At 39.6% G+C, this 26569-nt stretch overlaps 1 protein-coding gene across 2 annotated transcripts in view; it reads left to right on the top strand.

Moving 5' to 3' along the window:
- DESI2 (desumoylating isopeptidase 2) overlaps positions 1-23386 on the top strand; it is a 44839-nt gene extending 21453 nt beyond the window's left edge. The window contains exons 2-5 of one of the 2 annotated variants that reach the window (XM_040263605.1): positions 7044-7116; positions 9720-9813; positions 11332-11473; positions 19872-23386. In XM_040263605.1, coding sequence (XP_040119539.1) covers positions 7044-7116; positions 9720-9813; positions 11332-11473; positions 19872-20105 — 543 coding nt within the window. In that variant the 3' untranslated portion in view covers positions 20106-23386. The remainder of the gene's footprint in view (positions 1-7043; positions 7117-9719; positions 9814-11331; positions 11474-19871) is intronic. The other variant, XM_040263606.1, reaches the window with a different exon arrangement.
- The last annotated feature ends 3183 nt before the right edge of the window (positions 23387-26569 follow it).

Below are 26569 nucleotides of genomic sequence, written 5' to 3' on the forward strand. Positions count from 1 at the left end.
AAGTAAATTCTAAGATGATAGAAACAATGTTCTTGTGATCCAGACTGGAACACAGAGATGTTGTGAGCTTTCCTGTTGGATCCTAAGGGAACGATGGTGTTAGATGAAGCTGACCAAATAGCTTAGTAGATGGTTGACATGGATGTGTTTATGGTATCTCTGCTATTGTTTCATGGTTTGAGAGAGACTGTTTTGTGGTAGCAGCTGGCTCATTTACTGTTTTCCTTTGGTATATTGGGAAGAGTTTGAGAAGAATCACATTGTAAACCAACTTTCAAATGAAAGCGTCTGATCTTCATATAATCCCTGAGGGATTATATGGTTGTCAGCGTTGGGTAAACCTGAACATACAGCTTCCTTTAGTGGATCACCCCCAGTATCCCATGTCACTCTGCCCTCACACAGCCCTGTGTGGTAAACTTTCCCTGCAGGCTGGCCCCAGTGTCACTGTGTATATACCTCTCCATCCCAGCTTCTGCAGTTGTCTCAGAGCAGTATGTTCAACTAGTCTCTGAATACTGGCTATACTCTTAGACGTGGACCCAACTCTAGAAATAAAAGTGGTCTTTTCCCAATTCAAATAAAAAGCTAAGCCTTTAAATAAAATTGTCCTTTTTCCCCAAGTATGTAAGTTTAAAACTTCTGGCATCTGCTATTTAGACAACAAAATCAATGAAGACATATCCAACAGAAATTAACAAAAATCTTGCTAACATCCAGTCATGTCTACTTCAGCAGCTTGGTTTGTTTGTTTGTTTTTCATGGATACATGTTCCTGGCTGTGATTTCGTGTTGCATATTTATAATACATCTTCTGTTGGAAAATATCAGTGTTTTATGGTTCTACAAAAGTATGAATTTCCACATAGTGAGTTTGAGAAGCTCTGTTGAGCTTTGTGAGAAGACGTTTATTCTACAGATACCGTGTGAAATGTTTCAGCAGTGGTAGGTAAATAATTTTTTAAAGACAAAGGATGGAAATCAAGTTAGAGGAGCATTGAGAAACACTGCTATAAATCTTAAACTGTGAGACGATAATATTACTCAACATGAATAAATCCCCACAGCAAGTCATTTTAGGGGGAGTTTCACAGCTAAAATCATTCAGTAAGACTAAGTCCTCATATACAGTCAGCTCTCTCCATATCCACAGATGCAGGGGGCTGCCTTTTCCATGCCATTTCAAATGAGAGTCTAGAGCATCTCGGCCTGGGGAGTCGGGGGGGTTTCTGGAACCAGTCCCTTGCAGATACCGAGAGACTGCTGTGTTTGTTTACAGTTATATCATGCATCTCCACTTAAAATAGGCATCCTCCATATTGTCTGCATAGCCTTGGCAGGACTTTGAGGCAGAAGGACTTGATAAGGCTTGCTGACCTTGAATTAAACGCTCGTCTCCCGCAGGCAGCCTGCCCAGTTTTTAAAGAGTAATAAGCCTTCCAGGCGTGTTCTCTAATAATAGAGCAAGGAAGCCCTAACAGAAACAGGAACATTTGAACATTTCTCACTCTGACGGACTTTCTGTGGAAGTTTTACTCTCTTTTTCTTTGGAGTCCATTCAGGAAAAAAAATTTTTTAGTCACACCAAGGAGAAACATTGAATTTACTTAATTAATTTCTTCAGTAATGTGCTTCTGTTTATAGATGAGAGGTGACTGACCAGAATACATATATATATATATTTAGAGTTTGGGGTTTTATTTTTTGTTTTGTTTTCTGTTTTGGGGGGGCATGCCATGCAGCTTGTGGAATATCAGTTCCCTGACCAAGGATTGAACCTGTGCCCTCAGCAGTGAAAGCAAAAAGTCCTAACCACTAGACTGCCAGGGACTTGCCAGTTTTTTCCTGTTCTTGGTATGTTATTTGTTTACAGTCTGTTTTTCACATGTTTTTGAAGGCAGCTGTCTGAAATTAGGAAGGCAATCTGTAATTTGAGGAATAACCTAGTTAAAGGTTTTTGACTAGGAGAGGGGCCTGGCAGGCTATAGTCCATGGGATTGCAAAGTGTCAGACATGACTTAATGGCCAAACAACAAGAGTTCAAGAACTGATTGGACCATCTTTTGAGTTTTTCATTAGAAATGCTTTAAGGTAGCTAATAGTCTTTTCACTTTGGTGGGGGGGGTGGGGTGGGCGTCAAGTCCCATACTCATAATATGTATATTTTATTTCTCTTTTACTAAAGTTTATATTTTGGATTATTTCGTAGAAGAAGGGCAAGAAAATGGAAACTTTTTTGTTCAAGAATTTCTTGGTTCTCACTTTGCTAACAGGAAACTTTGTTATAATGCCAAATTACACTTTTTTAAAGGAACAAAGTATGTATTCTGTCTGAACGAAATTTTGTCCTTGGAGGATTCATGATATTTATAGAAGAGTTTTTGTTTAGGTTTGCCAACCGTGAAAATTATATACTCTTTACCATTTGGTACAAGTTAGTAGATCTTTTACTTCTATTCCTAGCAACCCACTCCAGTGTTCTTGCCTGGAGAATCCCAGGGACAGGGGAGCCTGGTGGGCTGCCGTCTATGGGGTCACACAGAGTCAGACACGACTGAAGTGACTTAGCAGCAGCAGCAGCATTTTTTAGACAGTTTTATTGAGACATAGTTCACTTATCATACAGTTCGCCCTTTGTGTACAATTCAGTGGATTTTAGGGCATTCACAGAATTGTATAGCTATCATCCCATTCAATATTAATCATTTTTCATCACCTCAGAAAGAAATCCCATACCCATTAGCGATCACTCCCGATTTCTCTGCAAACCTCCCAGTCATAAGTAGCCACTAATCTATTTTCTGTCTGTATAAATTTACCTATTTTAGGCATTTCCCAGTCATAAGTAGCCACTAATCTATTTTCTGTCTGTATAAATCTACCTATTTTAGGCATTTCATATAAATGGAATCATACACTGTGAAAGCACTGTGACTTATTTCACCTGGCATAATTTTTCAAGAGTTTCAAGAGTCATTCAATTGCGCATGCAGCAGGAACTTCTTTCCTTTTTGTTGACAGATAATGTAATAAAGGTATGCCACACTGTTTATCGTTCACTAGCTGAGGAACGTTTGGGTTGTTTCCGCTTTGGGCCTGTAGTAAATAATACTGCCGTGAACATTGATGGCAGCTTTTTATATGTGTTTTCATGTGTTTGAGCATAAACCCAGGAGTGAAACCCTTTCCATTTTTCTTGCCTGGAGAATCCCCATGGACAGCGAAGCCTGGTGGGCTAGAGTCCATGGGGTCACAGACTTGGACACAACTGAGCAACTAAGAGGCAGCAGCATAGTACTCTAGGCTTAGTATATTTGAGGAAGCACCAGACTTTTCCAAAACTGCTGTAACATTTTATGTATGTACAGTGGAATATTACTCAGTGATAAAAAAAGAATGAAATGCCATTTGTAGCAACATGATGGACCTGGAGATTATCACACTGAGTGAAGTCAGACAAAGACAAATATCACTTGTATTATATTACAGAGTATTATATATGTGTGTGTATATGTACATGTATTATATACAGAATCTAAAAATATATATATGAAATAAACATATTTACAAAACAGAAACAGAGAATGAACTTACAGTTACCATGCGGCAAGGGTGGAGGAATAGATTGGGTGTTTAGGATTAACATATCACACTGCTGTGTTTAAAACAGATAACCAACAAGCAGGTGGCTCAGTAGTAAAGAATCTGCCTGCCAGTGCAGGAGACAAAGGTTTGATCCCTGATCCTGGATCCTTATATTCCTAGTTTGTTGAGTGTTTTGATCATGAAAGCATTGGATTCTTTGTCCTTTCTTCTAGAGATATGGTATATTACATTAATTGATTTGGGGAGATACTAAATTCACTTTCTGTTCCTAGAATAAATGTCACTTGGTCATGATGTATGTTCCTTTTTACATGTTGCCAAATTCCGTTTGCTAGTATTTTGTTGAGGACTTTTGAGTCTGTATTCATAAGAGATTGACCTATAGTTTTCTTATGATGTCTTTGTCTGGTTTTGGTTCCCAATTCATGCCGGCCTCATAGAGTGACTTGGGGAATGGTCCCTTTTCTTCTGTCCTTTGAGAGTTTGTGAAGAATTAGTGTTCTTGTTTAAATACTTGGTGTGTGGATGCTCAGTAGCTTCAGTTGTGTTGGATTCTTTGCGACCCTGTGGGCTGTAGCCCACCAGGTTCTTCTGGGATTCTCCAGACAAGAATACTGGAGTGGGTTGCCATGCCCTCCTCCAGGGGTTCTTCCCAACCCAGGGATCAAACCCGCATCTCTTGCATCTCCTGCATTGGCAGGCGGGCTCTTTACCACTAGCACCAAATCCCCTGGTTGTAGGGTAGCTTTAAAATGACCAGTTCATTCTCTTTTCTTCATTCTCATTAATTATAGATCTATTCAAATTTTCTATCTCGATTCAGCCTCAATACCCTGTCTTCCCAGCAATTTATTCTCTTCATTTCAGTTATCCAATTTGTTAGTGTACAATTACTCATAGTATTCTTTATAATTGGTTTTTTAAGGTCAGTAGAAATATCTAGTCATAGATCTATAACTAGTAAATAGTTACTTTAATCCAGAAAATAATTCTTACCTTTGGGGCCCTTTCTAGGGATAGAAGATACTTAAAATGCAAAGAACTGTTGAGTCCCTCATTGTTAAACATCAGCATTAATTTCTGCCTGGCACAGAATATTGAGACAGAGCGTTTGGGAAACCATGTTAAGAGTGGTTAACGTCTCCTTTTTAATACTGTTCAAAGAAATATCTCTGGATTAAGAAATCCTTTTCCTAGCAACTTGCAGGCTTCCTTAACCTTGAGCCGAAACCCTTGGCCTGACGGCCCCGCTTTGTGTGTGTGGAGGTGGCGCTGCCGCTCGCAGAGCTGTCGGGCTCGTTTCTCGTGACAGTGTCTCAGCAGTTCTTCAGAGCCTGACATAGGTCACATCTCTCATGGTAAACTTTAAAGGACTGACCAGATTTTTAGGTGATGGATTTCTCTCTCATTTTATTGATTTTCCAATTTATAGAATGTATCGAAACATACTCTTTTATATTTAGAACGTAAAGTCTTGAATGCAGGGAAATTTCAGACCAAAGTAGTATATATAGTATATATACCCAGGCAACATACAGAAGTGCTATAGAGGAGATTATTTTCAACTGTGAAAGAGCAGAGAGTAAAAGACTCCTGAGTCTAGGATTCCCCACTCTGACAAGTACCTTCCCATCCTAAACCTGTATTAACTCTTCTGGCCAAAAGTCATTGTGCAGGGTTTTTGTTTTTGTTCTTTCATGAAAACCTTTCTCTCTCTTAATAAAACATTTAGATTTCCATTATAGAAATCTATTATAAAAGCACTTTGAGGAGGCTATTTACTGGTCAACAAAAGATAAATTGTTAAAATTAATAGCGATGTTAAATGTTAAATGCAAATAAATGTTCAATTTACTAAAAGTTTTAAAATCTTTTGATTATTGCAGACAACTATTATGTATCTCTCTCTTTTTCAAAAATATTCTATTTTGAAAGAGAGGTGCTCACACCATAAAAAGAGAAAACGTAACTTTACATAGGAGCTGTCCACATCTAGAACAAAAACCTGTAGGTGCCATTGTTAAGGAAGTTAGATAGTAGATCAGATTATTTGTTATAAACAGTGTAAGCAATGAGATTTCTCAATTGGAAAAGACAATTTAAGTCCTAGAAGTTGGCTGTCAGGAAACCACTGAACAAATAGATTTGGATAAACATTTTTCTAATTATAAAACTTAGTAATATACATAGTTCATAAAATTGAGAAAAACAATCTTGAAGTGTGTGGAGTCAAAAGTGAATATATCTCTTTACACCCTTGTGTTCACACTCCCATGCTATATTTCTCTGTTCCCCCCACACTGTTAACAGTTTGATCTGTAATGCTTCAGACTTTCTTTTGTTGTAATTGGTGGTAGTTTTGTTTGTTTTGTTTTATATTTAGCCTGTAAACATACACACAGGACCTATTTATTTAACTTACAAAAATGTGATCTTGCTACACGTAATGTATTATGGCCTGGTGTCTTTACTTTATGTGTCTTAGGTATATTTTTAGTGCCCTTTTATAGTAACTCATGCTTTTTAGTAGCTGTATGATAGTTCATCATGTGGATTTACCATCACTTCTGTAACCATTCTCCCACTGGTATTTAGATTGTTTCCAGTTTTTAGTGCTATAGATAACTGAAGTTGATATCCTAGGACATGTCTCTGCATATGTTCAAGCATTTCTGTAGACTGCCTTCCAGGCGGTGGAATGGAAAATTAATTGTCATTGATTCACATTTGTGCAGTATCTTCTGACATCCTTACCAACACTAAGTATTAGCAATGTTTTGTATCTTTGCCAGTCTGATAGATTTAAAAAAAAAAAAAAACAAAACCTGGTAGGGAGTTCCCTAGCCATCCACTGGTTAGACTCCATGCTCTCACTGATGAGAGCCTGGGTTCAATCCCTGGTTGGAGAACTAAGGCCCCACAGCCAAGCAGACAAAAAAAAAAAGAATGGTAGCTTATTGTTTTAACTAGCATTTTTCTGATTACCAGTGAGATCGTTGAGCTTCCCTGGTAAAGGGAAGTAAAGAATCTTCCTACAATGCAGCAGACCCAGGTTTGATCCTGGGTCAAGAAGATCCCTTGGAGAAGAAGTATCAACCCACTCCAGTATTCTTGCCTGGGAAATCCCATGGACAGAGGAGCCTGGTAGGCAGTCCATGGGATTGCAAAGAGTCAGACATGACTGAGCATCTGTCACTTTGAGCTCACTTTGATTTTGACGCAGGAAGGCATTCCACATGTTATATGGAACAATCAAAGGCACAGTGATAGGACTGAATGTGCCGTTATCATGGGAATTTCAGAGCTGTAAGGAAAATACCAAGAAATAGGGTTAGAAAGGCCTAAATATTCAGTAAAAGATTCAGGAAATAGTAGCCTCCTATAAGTGGATTTGAATTATAAATGAAAAATATACTGAATCTTTTCTTCCCCTCTAGTACTGGATGAACGAATACACTTCTTCCATCGGAATTGGAGTTTTTCATTCAGGAATTGAAGTATATGGCAGAGGTATGTGTGCACACAGTCTAAATTTACTTTCTGAAGATTTTTCTCATTTAAAGGGGTTGCAAAATCATGACTGTAACTCTTCCCTTTTTTTTTTTAAAGTACCATACTTTATTGTAGAAAGTAGGGGAAAATCTCCCCATATTTGTTTATACTGTATATTGGAAAAATGCCCAAAATTGAATGTATTTGAGGAGAAATTTTCGTACTCAAAGTACACACGTGTACATTGATTTGGTTATCTTTTATTCTAAATCCTGTGTCTTAAAAAATATTTTCCTTTTGAGATTGTTACACCATCACAGTTTTGCCTTAATCTATATTGACCTTCCTAAGAAACCTTGCACTTTAAAAAGATAGTATGATATAAATAATCATTTTGGTTGGAAAAAGATTGGTGCTGGAACGTCAATTTTGAAATACCAATTTCCTGAGGGAATTTCTGTAACTTGTTTTTGTAGACCTACAAATGTATAGTTATAAAGTTTAAAAATATTATTAAGCAAATCCTGCCTTTGAATACGTGTTGTTTTTTGCTTAAGAGTGATGGCCTTTGTCATTAATTGAGCCCTTTTTATTCTTTATTACCATTCATTACGATAAACGTAGCTGGAACCACTCAAACCAAGCAGCTCTGTTTCAACAGCTTTTTCCTTTGTTCTAATTCTCTCTCGGTACAAGATAATCTCCTGACCATGTTTTAAGTAGAATGTTGTTCATAAGACAGATCACGTTGCTGATTTCACCAAGGCTGTAATAATATACTAGTTTGAATCATAAGCTCACCCTGTAGCGAAATGCTCTTATTGGCTTCAGCTAGGCAGTCTTTGTGACCTCTTAGATTATGCCACTGCAGTTTCCTCCCAGTTACCCCTGAAGACTACATTTGTCGTTGTTTGGTCGCTAAGTCATGTCTGGCTCTTTGCGACCCCATGGTACCAGCTTAGCTAATACAAGGAAAAGGCTCATTGATTACAGGTGTCAGTGTGTTGTTTTACTGTCCCCTTTTTATATGCTAAATTAGCTTCTTCTAGGTTCAGCGTACCATATTAAATATTGGCTATAAAAATCTGCCATATAAGCTCCATTTTACTTGAAAGATTGCCATCTACCAGAAAGCAGAGGGGTTTGTGTTGAAGGTTCCAGTGGTTGGTGTATTGATACAGGTGCAATTGTAGCCTGTGGGCTTGCTCCCTGTTTGATGTGGCTTTTGCCAAAGTTGCATGAATGTTTGTTTTTAACTGAATTTGAGTGTTATGTTACAGTTTTTAAAGTGCCACAGATTTTGGAACCACATGACCACGCTACTCTGAGGTAGATTGTAGCATGGGGCATCCATTTTTCAGATGAAGAAACTAGAGCTCAAACCTGCAGAAAGTCATACTGCTAATTAACAAAACTAAGACTTGAACCCAAGTATTCTCATATACTAGTCCATTATCCTTTTATCTGCCTAATCATTGTTCCCATTCATAAAATGACTTACGAATAATTAGAAACATGATTCAAAAGAGCAAAACCTGAACCAGCTGCATTCCTAAAAGTGAATTATTGCTTCTTGAATAGACGAATAAGTGGGTCTACAATTTTACTATAATTGAGAATGTTAAAAATCAAAGTATGATTTTTCCATATCTAACCTTATCTACAATGTTTTATAAAGTTCTGTTATTAAAAAGTCGTATGTTTCAGAATTAAATGCTTTCTTATTCTACATTATTGTTGTTTCTTATGAAAGATCTGAATCAAAAGTAAACTTAGAATTGCCTTGTTCTTTCCCATGCCTTGTTCTAAAACCTTTAAGATTATATTTAATAAATTTAAGTGACAATATTAATTTAAGCATTTGTTTAGAATTCTTTAAGTCTACTATGAATTTCTACTTAAATACCAAAGTATCTCATACCATAATTGTCACCAGAAATTTTATTTCCTTCCTGATTTGAAACCATTGTTCATTTTTATTCTGATGAGAGTTTGTATCTGATCAGTCTGGATGTACATTCACTATAATACAAGTTGCTGTCTCCTCACTTACAGATGTGCTGTGGAGTGTGTGTCTGTGTGTCAGTGGCTGTGTATGTTAATTTTTCAGCTGATTTTTTTTCTTGAATGAGGGGGATTGAATTCCATTTTTCTGGTTTCCTAATGTTTCATTCTTAATCAAAGATAAACCAAGAGTCTTAATCCCAAGAACCTTGAAAACTCCTTGTTATTAGACAGTTTCTCCAGTAAAATACAAGTTTGAAATTTGACCACTTTAATTTTTAAATGGCACAACACTGAACTGACCACCTACATACTTTGGCATGGTAGGGAAACACAGGAACTTTTTTCTCTTTTGAGTGTTAGGCACTCTCCTCTAGCCATTATAAAGTAAACATAGAAGTCAGAATTACCTTTGAGCATCTTTTATTAGAGTTTCAAGTCTTGCGTCAACTGTTCTATACAAGTAATAGCTAAATGAGATGTTTGTGAAAGCATTACTAAATTGAAAAATATTTAGATGGTATCATTATTATCTTCATTATTTATTAAATCTAATTCAGCATACTGGTTAAATTTTATGTGATAAATACTAAGAATCATGAGTTTTCTCTTTTCAGAATTTGCTTATGGTGGCCATCCTTATCCCTTTTCTGGAATATTTGAAATTTCCCCAGGAAATGCTTCTGAACTAGGAGAAACATTTAAATTTAAGTAAGTAGGGAGGATAATTTTTATTACACTGTCTTAGGTGCCAAAACTTGTATTCAGTCATACAGAATTCATTCTGTAGATTAAAAAATATAGGAGTTAAAACGTTTCTTCAATGTTGTTTTAGTTGCTAATGCTTTAAAATCAAATCTAAGTTATTGTGTAAAGATAGTAATCAGCCAGATAAAGTGCCTGAAAGAAGCTAGTCTGTTGCTCTTATTGAGGACCCACGAAAGTTATTTTGTCTGCTTTACAAATGTTTTTACCTTAATGTAAGATTTTGCTTTAACAGACTTTCCTATCTAATGATTGCTTCCCTCAGTCTCCTATTTGGAGGGAGATGGAGGAAGATTGTGACCTACCTAACACTCTTTAAAATCTCTTCATTTTCCCAGTGAAAGAGACACTATTTATAAACTTGAACTAACTAAAATAATCTGAATAAATTAGCTGAGAAAGTATTGTTATTATATGCACTGATAGACCTAAAATGTCTAAAATGTATAGATATGAGTGTACTCTGGAGCCTTGGGAGTAATAAAAAGCACCGAAAACCTACTGCTAATGCTGATAATCAAATTGTCATTCCTTAATTAAGTTTTATATTTAAAGTGATATTTAGAATCTTAGTTTCAAGGAGCTTTAAAGAAACTTCTAGGCCTATAATAGTTTCCAAGTGAAAAATAATGAAATGAGGTCATAACACTGAAATTCAGTATAGGGCTATACCCTTTTATCACTACTAAGTTAATGGTTCTCTTTGCCTATAACCAATTTGAAATATTTACACATGTAAGTGCTATAATGCCAGCCTGAATCCATCTGTTAGGTCTCCCTTTTGTCAAAATTCCTAGATAAAAAGATTTTCTGAGTGTTGTCAGTTTTCTTGGATTCTAACTCGAATCTGACTATAATTGTACTCTCTGTTGAATAATGTCTATTGCATTCCCAGGGTAGTAGTTAAGAAGGGGGCGGTGGGGGGGGTTGGTTTGTTTTTTGGTTTGGTATTTGTTTAGAATGGGTTTGTTTTTATGCCTTTTTAAAAAATTAGTCATTTGACAGTTGATCTCACTGCAGCCCAGTGGCAGATAACTTAAAAGATTATTTTTAAGTGAGACTATGACCAGCCATTTGATGGCAGCTGTAATTAAGCAAGAATATTTGCGGCATGGATCTAGTCCTCTAGTAATATAAATTCTAATGCAATAGTAATAAAAATAAGTGTGATATTATATTTTCAATATAATACTGTTTAATAAGGGAAATGACTTATTTTGCATTTGTATTATTTACAAGTGGTGTACTTAAGAGTTCATTGCTTTTAAAAAGTAGAAACTAAAATAATCAGCTTATTAAAATACCTCATTTACTTTTTAGTCTTATTACATTAACCCTGCTTTGTTAAACATCCATCATAATATTCCTGGAAATAAACATTTCTGGAAATAAGTCTTTAAGCATGCCTATAATATAACTCACACAGCTATATTCTTTTTTTCTTTTTTCTTTTTTTCCTTTAAGAGAAGCTGTTGTTTTAGGGAGCACTGACTTCCTAGAAGATGATATAGAAAAAATTGTGGAAGAATTGGGAAAAGAATACAAAGGCAATGCCTATCATTTGATGCATAAAAATTGTAATCACTTTTCTTCGGCTTTATCAGAGGTAAATTTTATTCTAAAAGTTCTTCAAATAAATAACATTTACTCATCTACTTACTGCCCCACTATATTTAGCAAGTTATTTTTTTCTATTTACATTATGTAATATATGGTATTTTATTTCTTTTCTGTAACTATTTCTTATATATAAGTGACCTTTCCAAAGTTGGTAACTTTAGAGTCAGCATAGTTTGGGGTTTTTTTTACTTTATGCATTCAATTCTTTTTAATTATATTTTTATTTTGTATTGGAGAATAGCCGATTAACAGTGTTGTGATAGTTTCAGGTGAACAGTGAAGGGATTCAGCCATCCATGTACAGGTATCCGTTCTCCTTCAAACTCTCCCTCCCATCCAGGTTGCCACATAACACTGAGCAGAGTTCCCTGTGCTGTATAGGAGGACCTTGTTGATTATCCATTTTAAATACAGCAGTGTGTACATGTCTATCCCAAACTCCTTTACTATCCTCCCCACCTCCGACTCTCAACCATAAGTTCATTTAGAGTCAGCACAGTTTTAAATTGTAATTCTAGTCATGACCTAGCAAGTGTGTAGAGTGAGTACAATAATGATTCGCTTCTTATTCTAATTTATTTTATTATAGCCTTATATTTTCACTTAAATTAATGCCAAGGGGGTTGGGGGAAAAAATCATAAAAAATTAATGCCTAAGTGACTTCCACTTCTTAGCCAATAAGATTTCTCTTTTCCTAACTTTTAGTTGCTAACTTCAACTTTTTTCTGGCTCTTACTTATTAATAAGTGATTCATTTCTCTTATCTAGAAATTTTACTCTGCCAGTAATCACACAGGCACTTATTTGCCTTCCCAGTTCTTGGGTGCCAAGCAGAAAACCAAAAGTAGATCCAAATTAAAGGACTTTAAAAAAGAAAATAGAGGGAAGAAAGTTAAAAGATTATAAAATAAGGTCTGGAGAATTAAATCGCACTTGAAACCACTTCCTAGCTTTCTGACACTTAGCAGATGGTCACAGTGGCCACATCGAGTACCACAGGAATTGTGAAATATGTAAAGGAGAAAATGAGCTGCAGTTTCAGTGACCTTCTCTGCAGAGCTGCTTAGCTAGCTGGGCCTTTTCACTGCCCTCCTGGCTTCCCCAGCATAGCTTCCAAACAGGACTACAGCACATTGTTGATGTGCCTCGCCAGTTGTTTTCTGAGGACCAGTGGCATTTTTGTAAGATACACGCCATAGATGTTGACTGAACCGTGTTGCAGGGGTCCACAGAAAGGGGCTTTTCCTCCATGGGGACCATCTGAAATTGAGCTGCTGAGCAGCTCTGTATTTCTCAGACAGAGACGGATTGCATTCCTGACTTGGTGATTGTTGCCAAAAGCTGCCAGTTAGGGGAGAGCACATCACCAGGCCTGTGACCCCTCCGCCCTGTGACCACTCCTAACAGAACTTACTCTCAACCCCATCTCGGGAATGTTTCAGTGCAGGCCCCTTCATGAGTATCAGAATTGAGTATCAGAAGGCATTGCAGCTTGCAGCAGCGGAGTGCTCACCTAGCTCTGCTGTTCTCCCACCCGTCTCCTGGAGCACCCACCTGAATAAGGTAGCTTGATTACCACATGCAGCCATCCCCAGAATCAGAGGGATCTTTTCTAGACCATTCACTAGATAAATGACCAGGAAGAAAGGAGGTGTTGGCTATATAAACCCATTTTGAAATTTTCTGGAAATTCAGGATTTAATCCTGACTGATTTCTAACATAATGCATCTAGCTGGTTAAATTATATAAAAATGTTTCCTCTGAAAACTTTTCAGTTCCTTGTATATACTTCCCTTCCAGATCCAGACAAAAGGTCTGGGGGAGAGTAGGGGATTCTTTTTTTAATACGAAGTCATGATTGCTGAATGTGACCTACTGATTTTGTAACAATAACGACAACAAAAGAAAACCCTGGCCCCTGAGGAGACCAGGATGGGTGAAGGCATTAGTAATCTTTTCCCTCTCCCTGCGGAAGAACTTTTCATTCTGCCTGCCTCAGCTGCTGCAGGCACTTTGAATTCACACAGGCCACTGAGCTTGTAATCACAGTGACGGCCCTGGCTCAGGAACAGCGGAAGGGGGCCCTCTCTTCTGCACTCCCCACGCCGAGCATGAGCAGATGTCTCCACACTCAAGGCTGATCACCTCGCGTCATGTACAGGCAGAACTGTTTGGAACTGAGTGCCTTCAGGCAGTCCCTCTGAACCAAGATGCAGCTCATTTTTCAGACTAATTAGAAACCCTGGAGCAGAGGGCCCTGTCCATTTGGGCTGCTGCAACAAAATATTGTTGACTGCTGCTGCTGCTGAGTCGCTTCAGTCGTGTCCGACTCTGTGCGACCCCATAGACGGCAGCCCACCAGGCTCCCCCGTCCCTGGGATTCTCCAGGCAAGAACACTGGGGTGGGTTGCCATTTCCTTCTCCAATGCATGAAAGTGAAAAGTGAAAGTGAAGACGCTCAGTCCTCTCTGACTTTTAGCGACCCCATGGACTGCAGCCTACCAGGCTCCTCCATCCATAGGATTTTCCAGGCAAGAGTACTGGAGTGGGGTGCCATCGCCTTCTCCGACTGGTGCCTTGTAAATAATATTTATTTCTCCCAGTTCTGGAGGCTTGGAAGTCCCAGGTCAAGGAGCTGCCTGACCTCAGGGCCTGGCAAGAGGCCTGCTTCCTGGTCCACAGGCTGTCTTCTCGCTGTGTCCTCACCTGGTGGAAGCAGTGCAGAAGCTCCCACATCTCTTCTATAAGGCTGCTTACACAGCTCCTGACCTAATTACCTCCCAGAGGCCCCACCCCCAAATACCAGCACAGTGAGGGTTACAGTTTCCGCAGGACTTTTGAGGGGATACAGATATTCTGTCTGTAGCAGGACCACAGTGCTCAGCACAGTGAGAAGGCACCCTGGGGCCTTGTTAACCCTGTGCTGCCTGACTCATGTTTGCCCTGCTGAGAGTGCCCTGACACCGTAAGCTTAGCTTCTGGTGGCACCCTCTGGTATTTTCCTTCTTCTGTGCGCACCCTGACTATCATGACATTCCTTCAGCCCTGAAAAATCTCTCAGGTAAACTTCAGCTTTCTGGCCAGCATTGTGCTGTGCCTAAATTGATACCTTAGCCCAGATGAAGAAAGCTCATACTGAAACTTAAACTTTGATGGTTTAATGGAGTTTGTTTCAGCTGGCTAAGTCTGGCACCTCTCAAGAGTGCAACTGAGCTCAGTACTTCAGGTTGGTCTCGGTGCCACAGGGGGTCCTCTGATCATTTCTACTGTGACAGCTTGGCTGAGGGGTGAACTGCGCGAAAAAAGTTAACAAAGCAGCCCGGAGACTGCGGTCCTTAAAAACACCTGCAGACAGAGTCATCCTTGGCCGCCTCTAAGAACTTGGTTTTCAGGAGGGTCCCACCTGCCCCAGACTCCCGCGGTTAAGGGCTCATGTACCTGAACTGTCTGTGTGACAGTGCGACTTATGCTAAAGCCCTGCTTTGGTTCTGGGAGTCTAAGTCCATGCTAGGAAAGGGTGCCTATATGACCAAGCCTACATAAAAACCTTAAATACTAGGTCTCTCGTGTTCCCCTAGTGTAAACATTCCGCACGTGTTGTCACAGCTTCTTACCCTATGTGACTCCACTATGAAGAAGACCTTTGAAAGCTTGTGCCTGACTTCCTCTGGACTTCGCCCTGTGCCTTTTTTCTTGCTAATTTTGTATTCCTTTTACTGTAATAAATCACAGCTGTGAATACAACTATATGCCAAGTCCTGTGAGTCCCCTCAGCAAATCATCTAACCTGGAGATGGTCTTGGGGACTCCTGATACAGTTCCCTAGCATTCTCCAAAGGTAACAGATTGTTTTCAGAATGTAGTATAACTATAGATTCCTCTCCCCCATCCCCAGATTCAAAAATAATTGATATATTTCAGTTCAGTGCAGTTAGTGTCCTTGTGCTATTTTTTATCAGTGGGATTCTCTTTAAGTCAGCTTCTGAGTCTTTTGATATGATGCTAATTTAAAAAACAATTTTTATTGGAGTTTAGTTGCTTTACAACGTATGTTAGTGTCTGCCGTACAATAAAGTGAACCAGCTATACGTATACATACATCCCCCCTTTCGGTTTTGTTCCTGTTGGGTCACCACAGAGCGTTGAGTAGTGTGCCCTGTGCTATACAGTAGGTCCTCGTTAGCTATCTGTTGGGTACATAGTAGTGTATATATGTCAGTCCCAGTTCATCCCACCCTGATCTCGGTCATCTTTAACAGCCTTCTTGGTTTTTGGTATAATGAAATATTCCAGGCTCATCTATATATTTCCTACCTCAGAACTGTTTCCTTCTAGTAAATATTTAGAAATCTTAATCTGGGCATTAGGGTTGCTCCTTGCTAGTGCGTTGGTGATAGTTTCTAGATTTTTTTTTTTTTTTTCCTCCAAAGGACAGAGCTAGGACTTTTTTACAGATTCATAGTGATGTTTCTCGGAGAAGGCAGTGGCACCCCACTCCAGTACTCCTGCCTGGAAAATCCCATGGACGGAGGAGCCTGGTAGGCTGCAGTCCGTGGGGTCGCTGAGGGTTGGACACGACTGAGCGACTTCACTTTCACTTTCATGCATTGGAGAAGGAAATGGCAACCCACTCCAGTGTTCTTGCCTGGAGAATCCCAGGGATGGGGGAGCCTGGTGGGCTGCCGTCTTTGGGGTCACACAGAGTCGGACACGACTGAAGTGACTTAGCAGCAGCAGTAGCAGTGATGTTTCTACTTTAAATTCAGGCTATAGGATTTGTACTTAACCCTATCAATAGTATATCTGTACTTTGCTATGCCAGGTATAAAATCCCATTTCTCAACGACATAATTACCCATTCATTTTAATCCCTCTATACCTAAAACAGCCTTGAAAGTGAAAGTGAAGTCACTCAGTTGTGTTCGACTCTTTGCGACCCCATGGACTGTAGCCTACCAGGCTCCTCTGTCCATGGGATTTTCCAGGCAAGAGTACTGGAGTGGCTTACCATTTCCTTCTCCAGGGGATCTTCCCAACCCAGGGATCGAACCTGGGTCTCCTGCATTGTAGACAGATGCTTTACCGTCTGAGCCACAACTTTAGAGTAATAGTATAACCACTGCCACCAACAATATGACTGCTGAAAAGTAGAACTTTTTTGCAGTTGTATTTTTAGAGTATGGCTCAATAAAAGTAACAGTGTTTTATAGTTGAAATAATTTTTTTCTTATGTGGTTATGCTACCAGTTTACTACACAGGGTCCTTGTTTCATTGATCCTCTTTTTGGTTGGGAGGTGCTTTTTTGTTTAATTTTGTATTTATAAAGTCTTTTCATGGTTCCACAGTCAAATGTGGGAGAAAGAAAAAACAAAGTGTGTTCATAGCTTTCTAACTTCTCAATATACACTCCCCTCCACCCTTCTTCCTTCGCCTCTAGAACTGTAAGAGAAAATATTGAATTGTTTTAGCCACTGAGTTTCTGATAGTTTGTTAAAGTTGCCACAGGGAACCAGTACAGATGTTGGTACCTAGAGATGGGCCACTACTATAACAATACCTTTACCAATGTCTAGGTGGTTTTAGAATTGGGTGATTGGTAAAGGCTGGAGCAATAATGAGGAGTTTGATAGAAAAAACCTAGACTACCTTGAACAGACTTAGCAGAAATACTGAATATATACATATTAAAGGTGCTGCTGGTGAGGGCTCAGAAGGAAATAAGGAACATGTTATTGGAAATTAGAGGAAAGGAAATCTTCGTTATATAGTGACAGGAAGCGTAGCTGAATTTTGTCAAGCAGTTTTGTGGAAAGCAGAACTGTAAACATTAAACTTGAATATTTAGCTGATGAGATTTCCAAGCAAAGTGTTCAAGGTATTCTTTCTGCTTATGCACAGAAGGAAAAAAAGAAATGAACAAAGAAAGATAAAATAAGGAAAGAAAAGTTAAGCGACAAAGGAGTCAGAACTTAATGATTTGGAATTGTTCGGCCTATCCGGGTGAAAAAGATGGTAAAAGTAGGGGCTTTTCTGTTATGAAAGCATATTGTAGAGAGAAGGCCCAAGGGTGTGACTGGGTAACTGCTGCTGAAGAGATTAAAGATTCCACTCCTGGATCCTTTCAACCATCTTGGGAAATCAGGAATAGAAATGGAATCTTCCAGGAGAGATCTATAGAGGAACCTCATATCTCGTAGAGTGAATCCCATGATGTACACAGGAGACTCAACATTTTTTAGGTTTTACATTAGTAAAAACACTGCCAGCTTGGAATAAAAGGGATGGAGAAAGGACAGAATGAAAGATGACTCTTGGATTCTCAAATTCTACAGGCAGGAAACAGGCTGGTGAGAAAGGATCATTTCATGGGCCCAGACAACAGAACTGAGGACCACAGAGGATTAGTCCCAAGCCTTGAAACCTAATGGAGGTTGCCCAGCCAGATTTTGAAATTGCTTAGGACTAATAATTCCTTCCTTCCTCCCATGTTCTCCCTTTTAGAATGGGAATGTGGATAATTTACTCTGTGCTTATCCACCATTATATTTGGGGAGCATCCTATACAGACTTTTTTCTACTTTTTTTTTTTTTTTTCCACTTAACATTGTAGCATGAAGTTTATTCTCTAACAGCTGAATGATACTCCTTGTTTGGATGTGCCAAAATGTCAGTTTCCTATTAATGACGTTTGGGTTATTTTTAGTCTTTGGCTATTACAAACAGTGCTGTAATTAGTAACCCTGTTCATACCTCTTTTCAGTAAATTCCTAGAAAGAGAGATTACCAAATTGATGCTTCAATGCAAAAGTAATTTTGTTATATGAATCAAATATTTTTTGATCACTTTCCACAGTAAGAAATATATTTTACATCATGATCTAGGTGTGTACACATAATTAAAACAAGTATCACAGATACCCTATTATCTACAGATTATTTCATTTTAAGAATTCAAGTTACAGTGCTCAATGACTTATGAATCTTGACTCAAAGGTTAATAAAAGACATTGGCTTGATCAAGGATCTGCACACATATTCTGAAAGAGCCATATAGTAAATTTTAGGCCTGTGGACTACTATTCCTGGATTCCATTCTATCTCTGCCATGGTAGCCCAGGACGCATAGGCCATAAAGAATGAAGGGGCATGGCTGTGTTACAGTAAAATTTTTATTTATAAAAACAGGTGGCTTTAGTTTACAGAACTCTGTTTTAGGTTAATCTAGCCAGCTCTGGGTTTTAAGATGAAGTACATTCATACATGGAGAAATAGGATTTAGGAAGGAGAATGAAGAAAACCACTTGAATAGTCAACAATTGCTTATTACATTAACCTGACTATTCCTAGTCACCACTTCTGTGGTAAGCTTCAAATATACAAATCCCCCTAATTATGTCTTGGGTGTAAAATATAATGGAATACTTGTTTGCCTGTGTTTGTTAGAATAAACAGATAGGAATGGAAGAATATCAGGTCATTGCTCAGCTTTCCCCCAGATCTACTTCATGCCCATTCTTCAAGTATGTTGAAGTACTGTCTGCCTCTCAGGGCTTCCAGGCAGTGTAATCAAAAATGATCAAAACTTTCTACTTCCCCCCCAGAGAGACCACCCTCTAGCGTTGTAGTTAAGACAGAGACATAGTGTTTAAATGAAGCCATTAAGGCATAGGGCTAAAATGTCACATTGCTTGATTACAGGTGCCAGCTTATTTACATTTTAGCTAACTTTTGGACATAAGATACTTTGAAACCAGCGAAGCTAAACTAGCTGATACTTCACTTCTGGATCATAATTATCATTATTACAATGATTATAATCTTTGACGTGGTTGGAGGCAACACCACCACAGGGACAATAAAGCATGGCCTAGTTAAGCCCAGTTTCGACTGTGGAAGGAAAGGAGGGTAATAAAGTTAGTATTATAAAAGACCTAGTTGATACTATTTGCATTTGGAAAAAGATGAGGCTTACAAGTTCTAAGGATAAGGATGAGAACTGCCTGGAGTTCCTGTTACTTGAATAATATCTTCTTTCACACGTCTTTTCTTCTGTGTTCAAAATACTTCTACAAGCATCTCCAAGCAGTTGCAAAGAGCAAAGAAAGAAAGGAACCAAATGGAATTAGCTTGATTTTATAGATGTAAAAAATAAGCAGCTTAGCAAAGTTCTTCAGAAAGGAAGGGATGGAGCTGACAATAGGGAGACCCCAGGCTTCTGAGTTAGGGAGCGGCTTGTCATCAAAGGTTGGAAATAATAGCACCAAAGGATATGGAACAGTGGCTTTTCTACATATCCGCCGCCTCTTCCCTGACCCTCCAATCCTTGGCAGTGGACCAGATAACCTCAATCTCTCACCTAACGCTATACTTCTCCTCTGTAGATTCTCTGTGGGAAAGAGATTCCTCGCTGGATCAATCGGCTTGCCTACTTCAGCTCCTGTATACCTTTTCTACAGAGTTGCCTCCCAAAGGAGTGGCTCACGCCCGCAGCCCTGCAGTCCAGTGTCAGCCAGGAGCTCCAGGACGAACTGGAGGAAGCAGAGGACGCTGCAGCCTCGGCCTCCATGGCCAGCACCCCCGCAGGCTCCAGACCTGGGCGCCACACCAAACTATAAACGTCTCCAAAGTCACACATTGAGAACTGTCTGTGGCAATTGACTATCACTAGAGAAAAGTAAAAGAATAAACGTCCTTTGGATATTTTGTATGCAAAGATGGCTCTCCCCCAAATCCCAGTTTTTCAGCTCAGGATTATATTTATAATCAAAAACAATACAAAAAAAATAAATCACTTGGCGCAGGAGGGAGAACTTTGTATGAAGCTGCCCTCTGTTTTTTTTACCCACTTGTAAATTTGGATTTACTTCTGTTTTATACAAGCTCTGTTAAGTTATGTTTACAGTATTTTGTATCACTGTTTACAAATCTTGCATGGACTTCTGCCACCATGAAAGAAGAACATGTCTTCAGAACTTAGGCAGGTAATCTTTGTACACTTCTGACCCTTGCCCGAGCTACGGCATACGTCATAGGCACAGAGGAAGGTACTTACACAGTGAGAGTCACCATGACCTGCTTAAGAATTGTCTTTTAGGTTTGTCTTTGTTCTTGTTACCCTTTGGGCACCACGATGCACAGAGGTAAGGAGCACACACAGCCCTAAGGGCTCAGGACCTTGGTCTGCATGAGAGGTGCCCGAGCCCAGGTGCTCTTAGCGCGCCTTCCACTCTGAGTAGCACATCTCCCAAGGTTCCTGCTGAACGGTTGCTTTCATCCCAAATATCCGTCCACCTCCACGGGGTGGTGCACTCTCATGTCAGTCTGGCCTCGATGCCTCTGATTCTGTAAGTAAGATGTTTCTCGTCAAAGATATTCTTGCTGGTAACAAGTGTTTTTGCACATGCGTTGGGGAGGGGGGAGGGCTTCATTTTTATTTTAGTATATATCAGTATCCTCCCTGCACAGGATTTTGTACGTGGGGCAGGAGTATCCTAATTGGTAGCCTTCTGAGTAGCAGTGTGAGTTGACATTCAACTGCTTTTAACTATTCAGGCTACCTTTTATACTACATCTTGAAAACTATAGAGTCTAAAGGAACACTTTCCCAAAAAGTGAATACTTGGGTATTTTAAGCATTTTATGTTCCCTGCCAGAAAGACTATGTTGAAATTTGTTAGTTTGTTACGGGAGTAGTTTCCCCTCATAATAGAAAGCCTAGTCTCATTGACCTCATGTGGGAAACACATATTTATGTGTCTTAGACTTCATCTTTTTCTGTTCTCCCAAATGTATGTGTCTTACATAACCTACTCTAAGAATGAAGTTGTCACCACAGGTATGTCCTTATTAGCAAGGAATCTGTCTGCTCACGTCTACTCCCAGTTTGACCCTTGGATGTAAGAGCCAAGTCATTACATGTCAGATTCAATTTTTCTGCCTTAAGAATGAATGTCCTATATAAAATATTGGATGCAGTGTATAAATTATCCAAGGCAGTGACTTCAGCTTTATATATATTGTTAGTTTTAAAATCATCTACATTTATTTAAACTTCTAGATGGGATTGTTTGCTATTACTCTTTGTAAAGATACATATCTTTCAGTAAACTACATTTTTAACTTTTCCATAAGCTGATTTTGAGTCGTTTTATCAAATAAAGCACACCCTGTTCATAGGGAAAATAAACCTTGGGTTTGACCTGAGGAAAATGAAGCCACTTCACCTAATCACGCTTTTGACTGTTCTGCTTCTGGAGAGGAAAGCCTTTATGAGTTATTCACAGTTCTTTGGGAGGGGCAGAGCACTTGTTTTAAGAGATGGGCCAGAAAGGAATATATGATCTTTATGAGACATTGTCTCAGTTCAGGTCTAAAAGTGAAATTGAGAATAAAATGCAAAGACTCTGATAGTGAACCAGTGCACTCGAAGAGTCCTATCCTAACCTAAAACTCAGGTTAGCGATAAATGTTTAGTGCAGTTTGCTTGGGATATTTTTAAAAAATAATTTGGTGGATTCCAGTTTTCTTCCTATCCATTCAGATATACACGATTTTAAGTCTGTGCTGCTGACACCCATGTAGGAGTGGCCATTGTTTAGGCACTTCTTCGTGAGTAGCCAGGAACCTTCTACCTTTGCTCATCCAGATTCCAGCACCTCAGCACACAAATGATTTTATTGTGATTTTGTTGTATTTGTTTTCATATGCAGCACCTGGGGTTTAAAAATAGTGTAAAGGGTCTTAGTAAAAATAAATAATGGCCTAAAAGGCCAATTATTGTAGAATCAGCAGATAAAATTCTGAACATGAGATTGTTGGCAGTCTAATTGTACTTGAGGTTGAGAAAATAAGTGTCTTTAGAAAATCTCATTTAAGTCCGTTTGTTCACTACAGTTCAAAATTGAGGATGAATTTAGCATTTAGCCACCTTCCCTTGCCCTTGAAGGAAAAGCCTCTTGTTCTCAACCTGATCTCTGTTAAGAAAAATCCTATATAAAAAACCAGGTCATTAAGATACACGTGATACGATGGCATCAGATGTTCTCTTTGTAGCTGTAACCAAGTGAAACACATTTCTCATGGTGGGTTGGACAGTAATAGTGTTAAAAAGGGTCAGGAGCTGCTGGTTTCTACTGTTTGTTCTCAGTGCCGTTTGGTTTCGTGTTTTCCTTTTTTTCAACCCTAAGAAGGGGGCATCAGTTTTGGAAAGCGTGGCCTGTGAAGTGGTAGAAGGCAGTGATGGCAGCAGTAAAGAGAGCCTCCACTTGATGCCTGAAATCCAGCCCACTGTTGCTCTGACCCACAGCAATAGTGCAAGTTACCTTCACCAGCATTTGTACAGAGCAGGGAATTCTGGTTTTCGCCGATTGATAGCATTGTGTGTATGAAGAGATTCAACCCTACAGACAGCTGCGGGACTCTATCCATGGCTTCTTTCCATCACAAAACGGGTAGAAACATTTTCAGTGCTTCAGGGTTCTCGTCTGTGTCGTCTTATGGCTCCATTTCTTTAAGATACTCTGTAATTTTGATACATGCTGTATTTTCTTCCAATGACTACGTTTAAAAGGCTTGGGTTCTGTTCAGCAGATTGGCCATACTGCCATTGTGCCCCTTCCTTTCAGTGTGGTTTAGCGTGCAGCTCAGTCATTAGACTTTCATTGTCTACCCAGTCAATACACATCTTCACTGTTTGAAAGGTGTTACAGCAGTGGGAGAATCTTCATGAACCTGAAGATTATTTCTTGTGAATTTGAATGCAAATGTACTGTCATTCATAGTGTTTATATGAAAAAATACCAGGAATCTTCACTTTTGCTACCTTGATATAGCATTGGGCTATTGTGTTAACAACATTGAAATACATCAATTTATTAAAAAATACTTTTATAAGAAATGTTTTATAGTGCTTTCTGACCTCCAGAAGACTGCAAATATTACATATTTGGGGGGGGCGGGGTAGTGTACTATTTTTATTTAAATTTTTTGTTTGTTTGTTTATACAGTTTTAAAAGCTATACTCCATTTACAGATTACAGGTGCTTCTAGACCGGTGGGGATAAGGATAGGTGCCCCCCTGAACACACACTCCCCGTCTAGAAACACCTGGCTCTGCTCCCCGCATTGGAACAGTGCATTCTGTAGTCTCTCTTACACCCAATAGGGACGTTATTTGTTAAACCCAAGAATCCCGTCTGCTCTGCAGACATTGTGCACCCTTCTCCATTGTATATTCCTCTTGAATTTGCATGTACTTTTACTCTCACGTATTCCTGATGAACTTCAGGTCCATGGACCAGCTCTTCAACAGTCAGAGCATAACCACACATGCTCCCAGGCAGCAGTGCCAGCCCCAACATCTAGGGGATGGAGGCAAAGCTGGGGAGGGAGAATATGCCCTCTTGTCTCTGCCAGGAGTGCAGGGGAGACGCCTGTAGGGAAATGGCTCCCACGCTCCCTGAACACACACTGCCCGTCTAGAAGCACCAAGCGAGCAGGAGCCTGGGTGACTGTGCTCCTAGTTTCTTGTAAACCTATTCTGCTCTGCACCTCTAACCTACCCCTACCCCCATCATTTTGTACCTAGTCCCTCCACAAACTCAAAAACTTCACAAGTGGTGGCTAGCGCTCCCTGGTGGTCCAGTGGTTAAGACTACGCTTCCACTGCAGAGGGTGCAGGATCAGTCCCTGGTTGCGGAACTGAGATCCTCATGCTGCGTGATGCAGCCAAAAAAAATAATAATGGTGGCCGTTTATGATCTGTCAATGCCCGTTCACTCTCTGCTAACTAGGAATGATCTACAACTCATTTGTTCTCAAGGCCAGAAACCAAAGGGGAACTTTCCCCCAAGTCTAAATAGGTTTTTAATAGATTACCAACTCCAATCTGGTAAAGCAACAAGTCTTACCTGTAGAAAGGATGCCAAATACATTAGGGACAATGGTCTTTACTCTCCCATTATCTGCTCCCGAAGTTCTCATCACCCAGATCTCAATGTGCAGAAGTCTGTGCTAATAAAGATGAATGCTCCATGCTACGCGTTGCAAGAAGTAGATCAGAGCCAGGCAGCTACTTCCTTAGGGATTCTGAACCCAGAGAACTGCTGAGCCCTCTCAAGCTTGTCTCTTTGATAGTTTCCCTGAAAGGAAGATCCTGCCAAAGAGGATTATACTTTGTTCCTACAGTGGGAAGTGTGAATAGTTTCTGTCTTGTCAAGGCCAAGGGAAAAGCTAAGGTCAAGCAAGTGTGTGTGTAATCGCCCAGGCATGTCCAACTCTGCGACCCCATGGACTACAGCCAGCCAGGCTCCTCTGTCAGTGGGGATTCTCCAGGAAAGCATACTGGAGTGGGTTGCCATGCCCTCTTCCAGGGGATCTTCCCAACCCAGGGATCGAACCCAGGTCTCCTGCATTGCAAGTGGATTCTTTACCAACTGAGCCACCAGGGAAGCCCAAGGTTAAGCAAGGTCTGCTCTCAGTTCCAGCTCAGGAATGCATTCATTTCCACTTTGCTGTACAGTAGAAACTAACACAACACTGGAAAGCAACTCTACTCCAGGAAAAAAAAAATTTTTTTAATAAAAATAGGCCCCAAAATATGTGGCTTCAGCTAAAATATGGATTTGAATTTGCTTTTTAAAAAAATAGAAATATTTGTAATTCCACCACACTGTTTATGTCAATAAATAATAACTGTGATAAAATATTTCCTTCAGGGAGTAAAACTAATAGGTCAACAGCAGAGAAAAATTGTTAAATACTGGAGAATAATGACCTAAAATACATTAAAGCTTGAGCTGAACATGCTTCTTAAGTAGTTAATGTCCAATATTAAATGTTTTATTTAATTGCCCATTGTTTGATAAATATTAAGTTAATATAAAATATTAAAACCAAAACAATAAAATAAAATATTAAAACCAGTGACCAGTAAGATAAAACAACATGTATTATTTTAAAATGTATTATAAATATTATAACCCGGGTTGTACATATATGCTTTAAAAGGTTTGAGAAAAAACAAAAAAACATGACCTTTAAAATTATGTAAATACATTATGAATATTTATTATTTTAAATTTTGAACACAGCAATAAAATTTATGATCCTACAGATCATTAAAAAAAAAAATCAGAAAAAAAAATCGGGCAGCTGACCTCAGTATTGGGGGAGGTTCTTCTTCCCCTGTGTTTCTGCTTTTCTGTCACACAGAACACCCTACTGGTGATACTTCTGTCACCAAATGTGTGGGGGTTTTCTCCAAACCAAGCAGTTCTCCACGACACAGGCTGATGGGTCTACAACTCAGTTCTGACTCTGTCTGCCTGGAGATGGCATCAATCCCACAGGTTAAGGGCTCAGTGCCACTAAACCGCCCCCCTCTTCAGATGCCAGTCACTAGTAGTAGGACCCCAGGTTACCCACAATCTCTGTCTGACTTGGCTACAAATCAGAGGTTCCCACAACACCCTCCTTGAGTTTGATTTGCTACAGTGACACACAGAACTCAGAGCAACACTCATTTACCAGTTTATTAAAGGATATGATTTAGAAAGTACAAATGAACAACCAGATAAAGGGAAATACAAGGTGAGGTCTGAGAGTATCCAGGGCACGGGGGAGCTTCTGTCCCTCTGGAGCCAGGGCGCATCACCCTCTTGGTATGTGGATGTGTTCGGCCACCTGGAAGATCTCCAAACCCCATACTATTGGGATTTTATGGAGGCTTCTTCACTTAGGGATGAGTAAGTATTAACTCCATTCTCAGCCCCTTTTACCTCTCGGGTAGGGATGACGGGAAAAGATTCCAACCTTCTAATCGTGGTTTGGGGCTCCAGGTGGCTCAGCGGTAAAGAATCTACCTGCCGACGCAGGACACACAGGAGACGGGTTTGATCCCTGGGTCAGGAAGATCCCCTGGAGAAGGAAATGGCCACCCACTCCAGCATCCTTGCCTGGGAAATCCTATGGACAGAGGAGCCTGACGGGCTACAATCCATAAGGGTCACCAAGAGTCAGGCCCAACTGAGCCACTAAGCGTGCAAGCAGTCATGGCTTGGTCTTTCTGGAGACCAGGAGC

The sequence above is a fragment of the Oryx dammah genome, unplaced genomic scaffold, assembly GCF_014754425.2.
Source record: "Oryx dammah isolate SB20612 unplaced genomic scaffold, SCBI_Odam_1.1 HiC_scaffold_21, whole genome shotgun sequence".
Classification (NCBI taxonomy): domain Eukaryota; kingdom Metazoa; phylum Chordata; class Mammalia; order Artiodactyla; family Bovidae; genus Oryx; species Oryx dammah.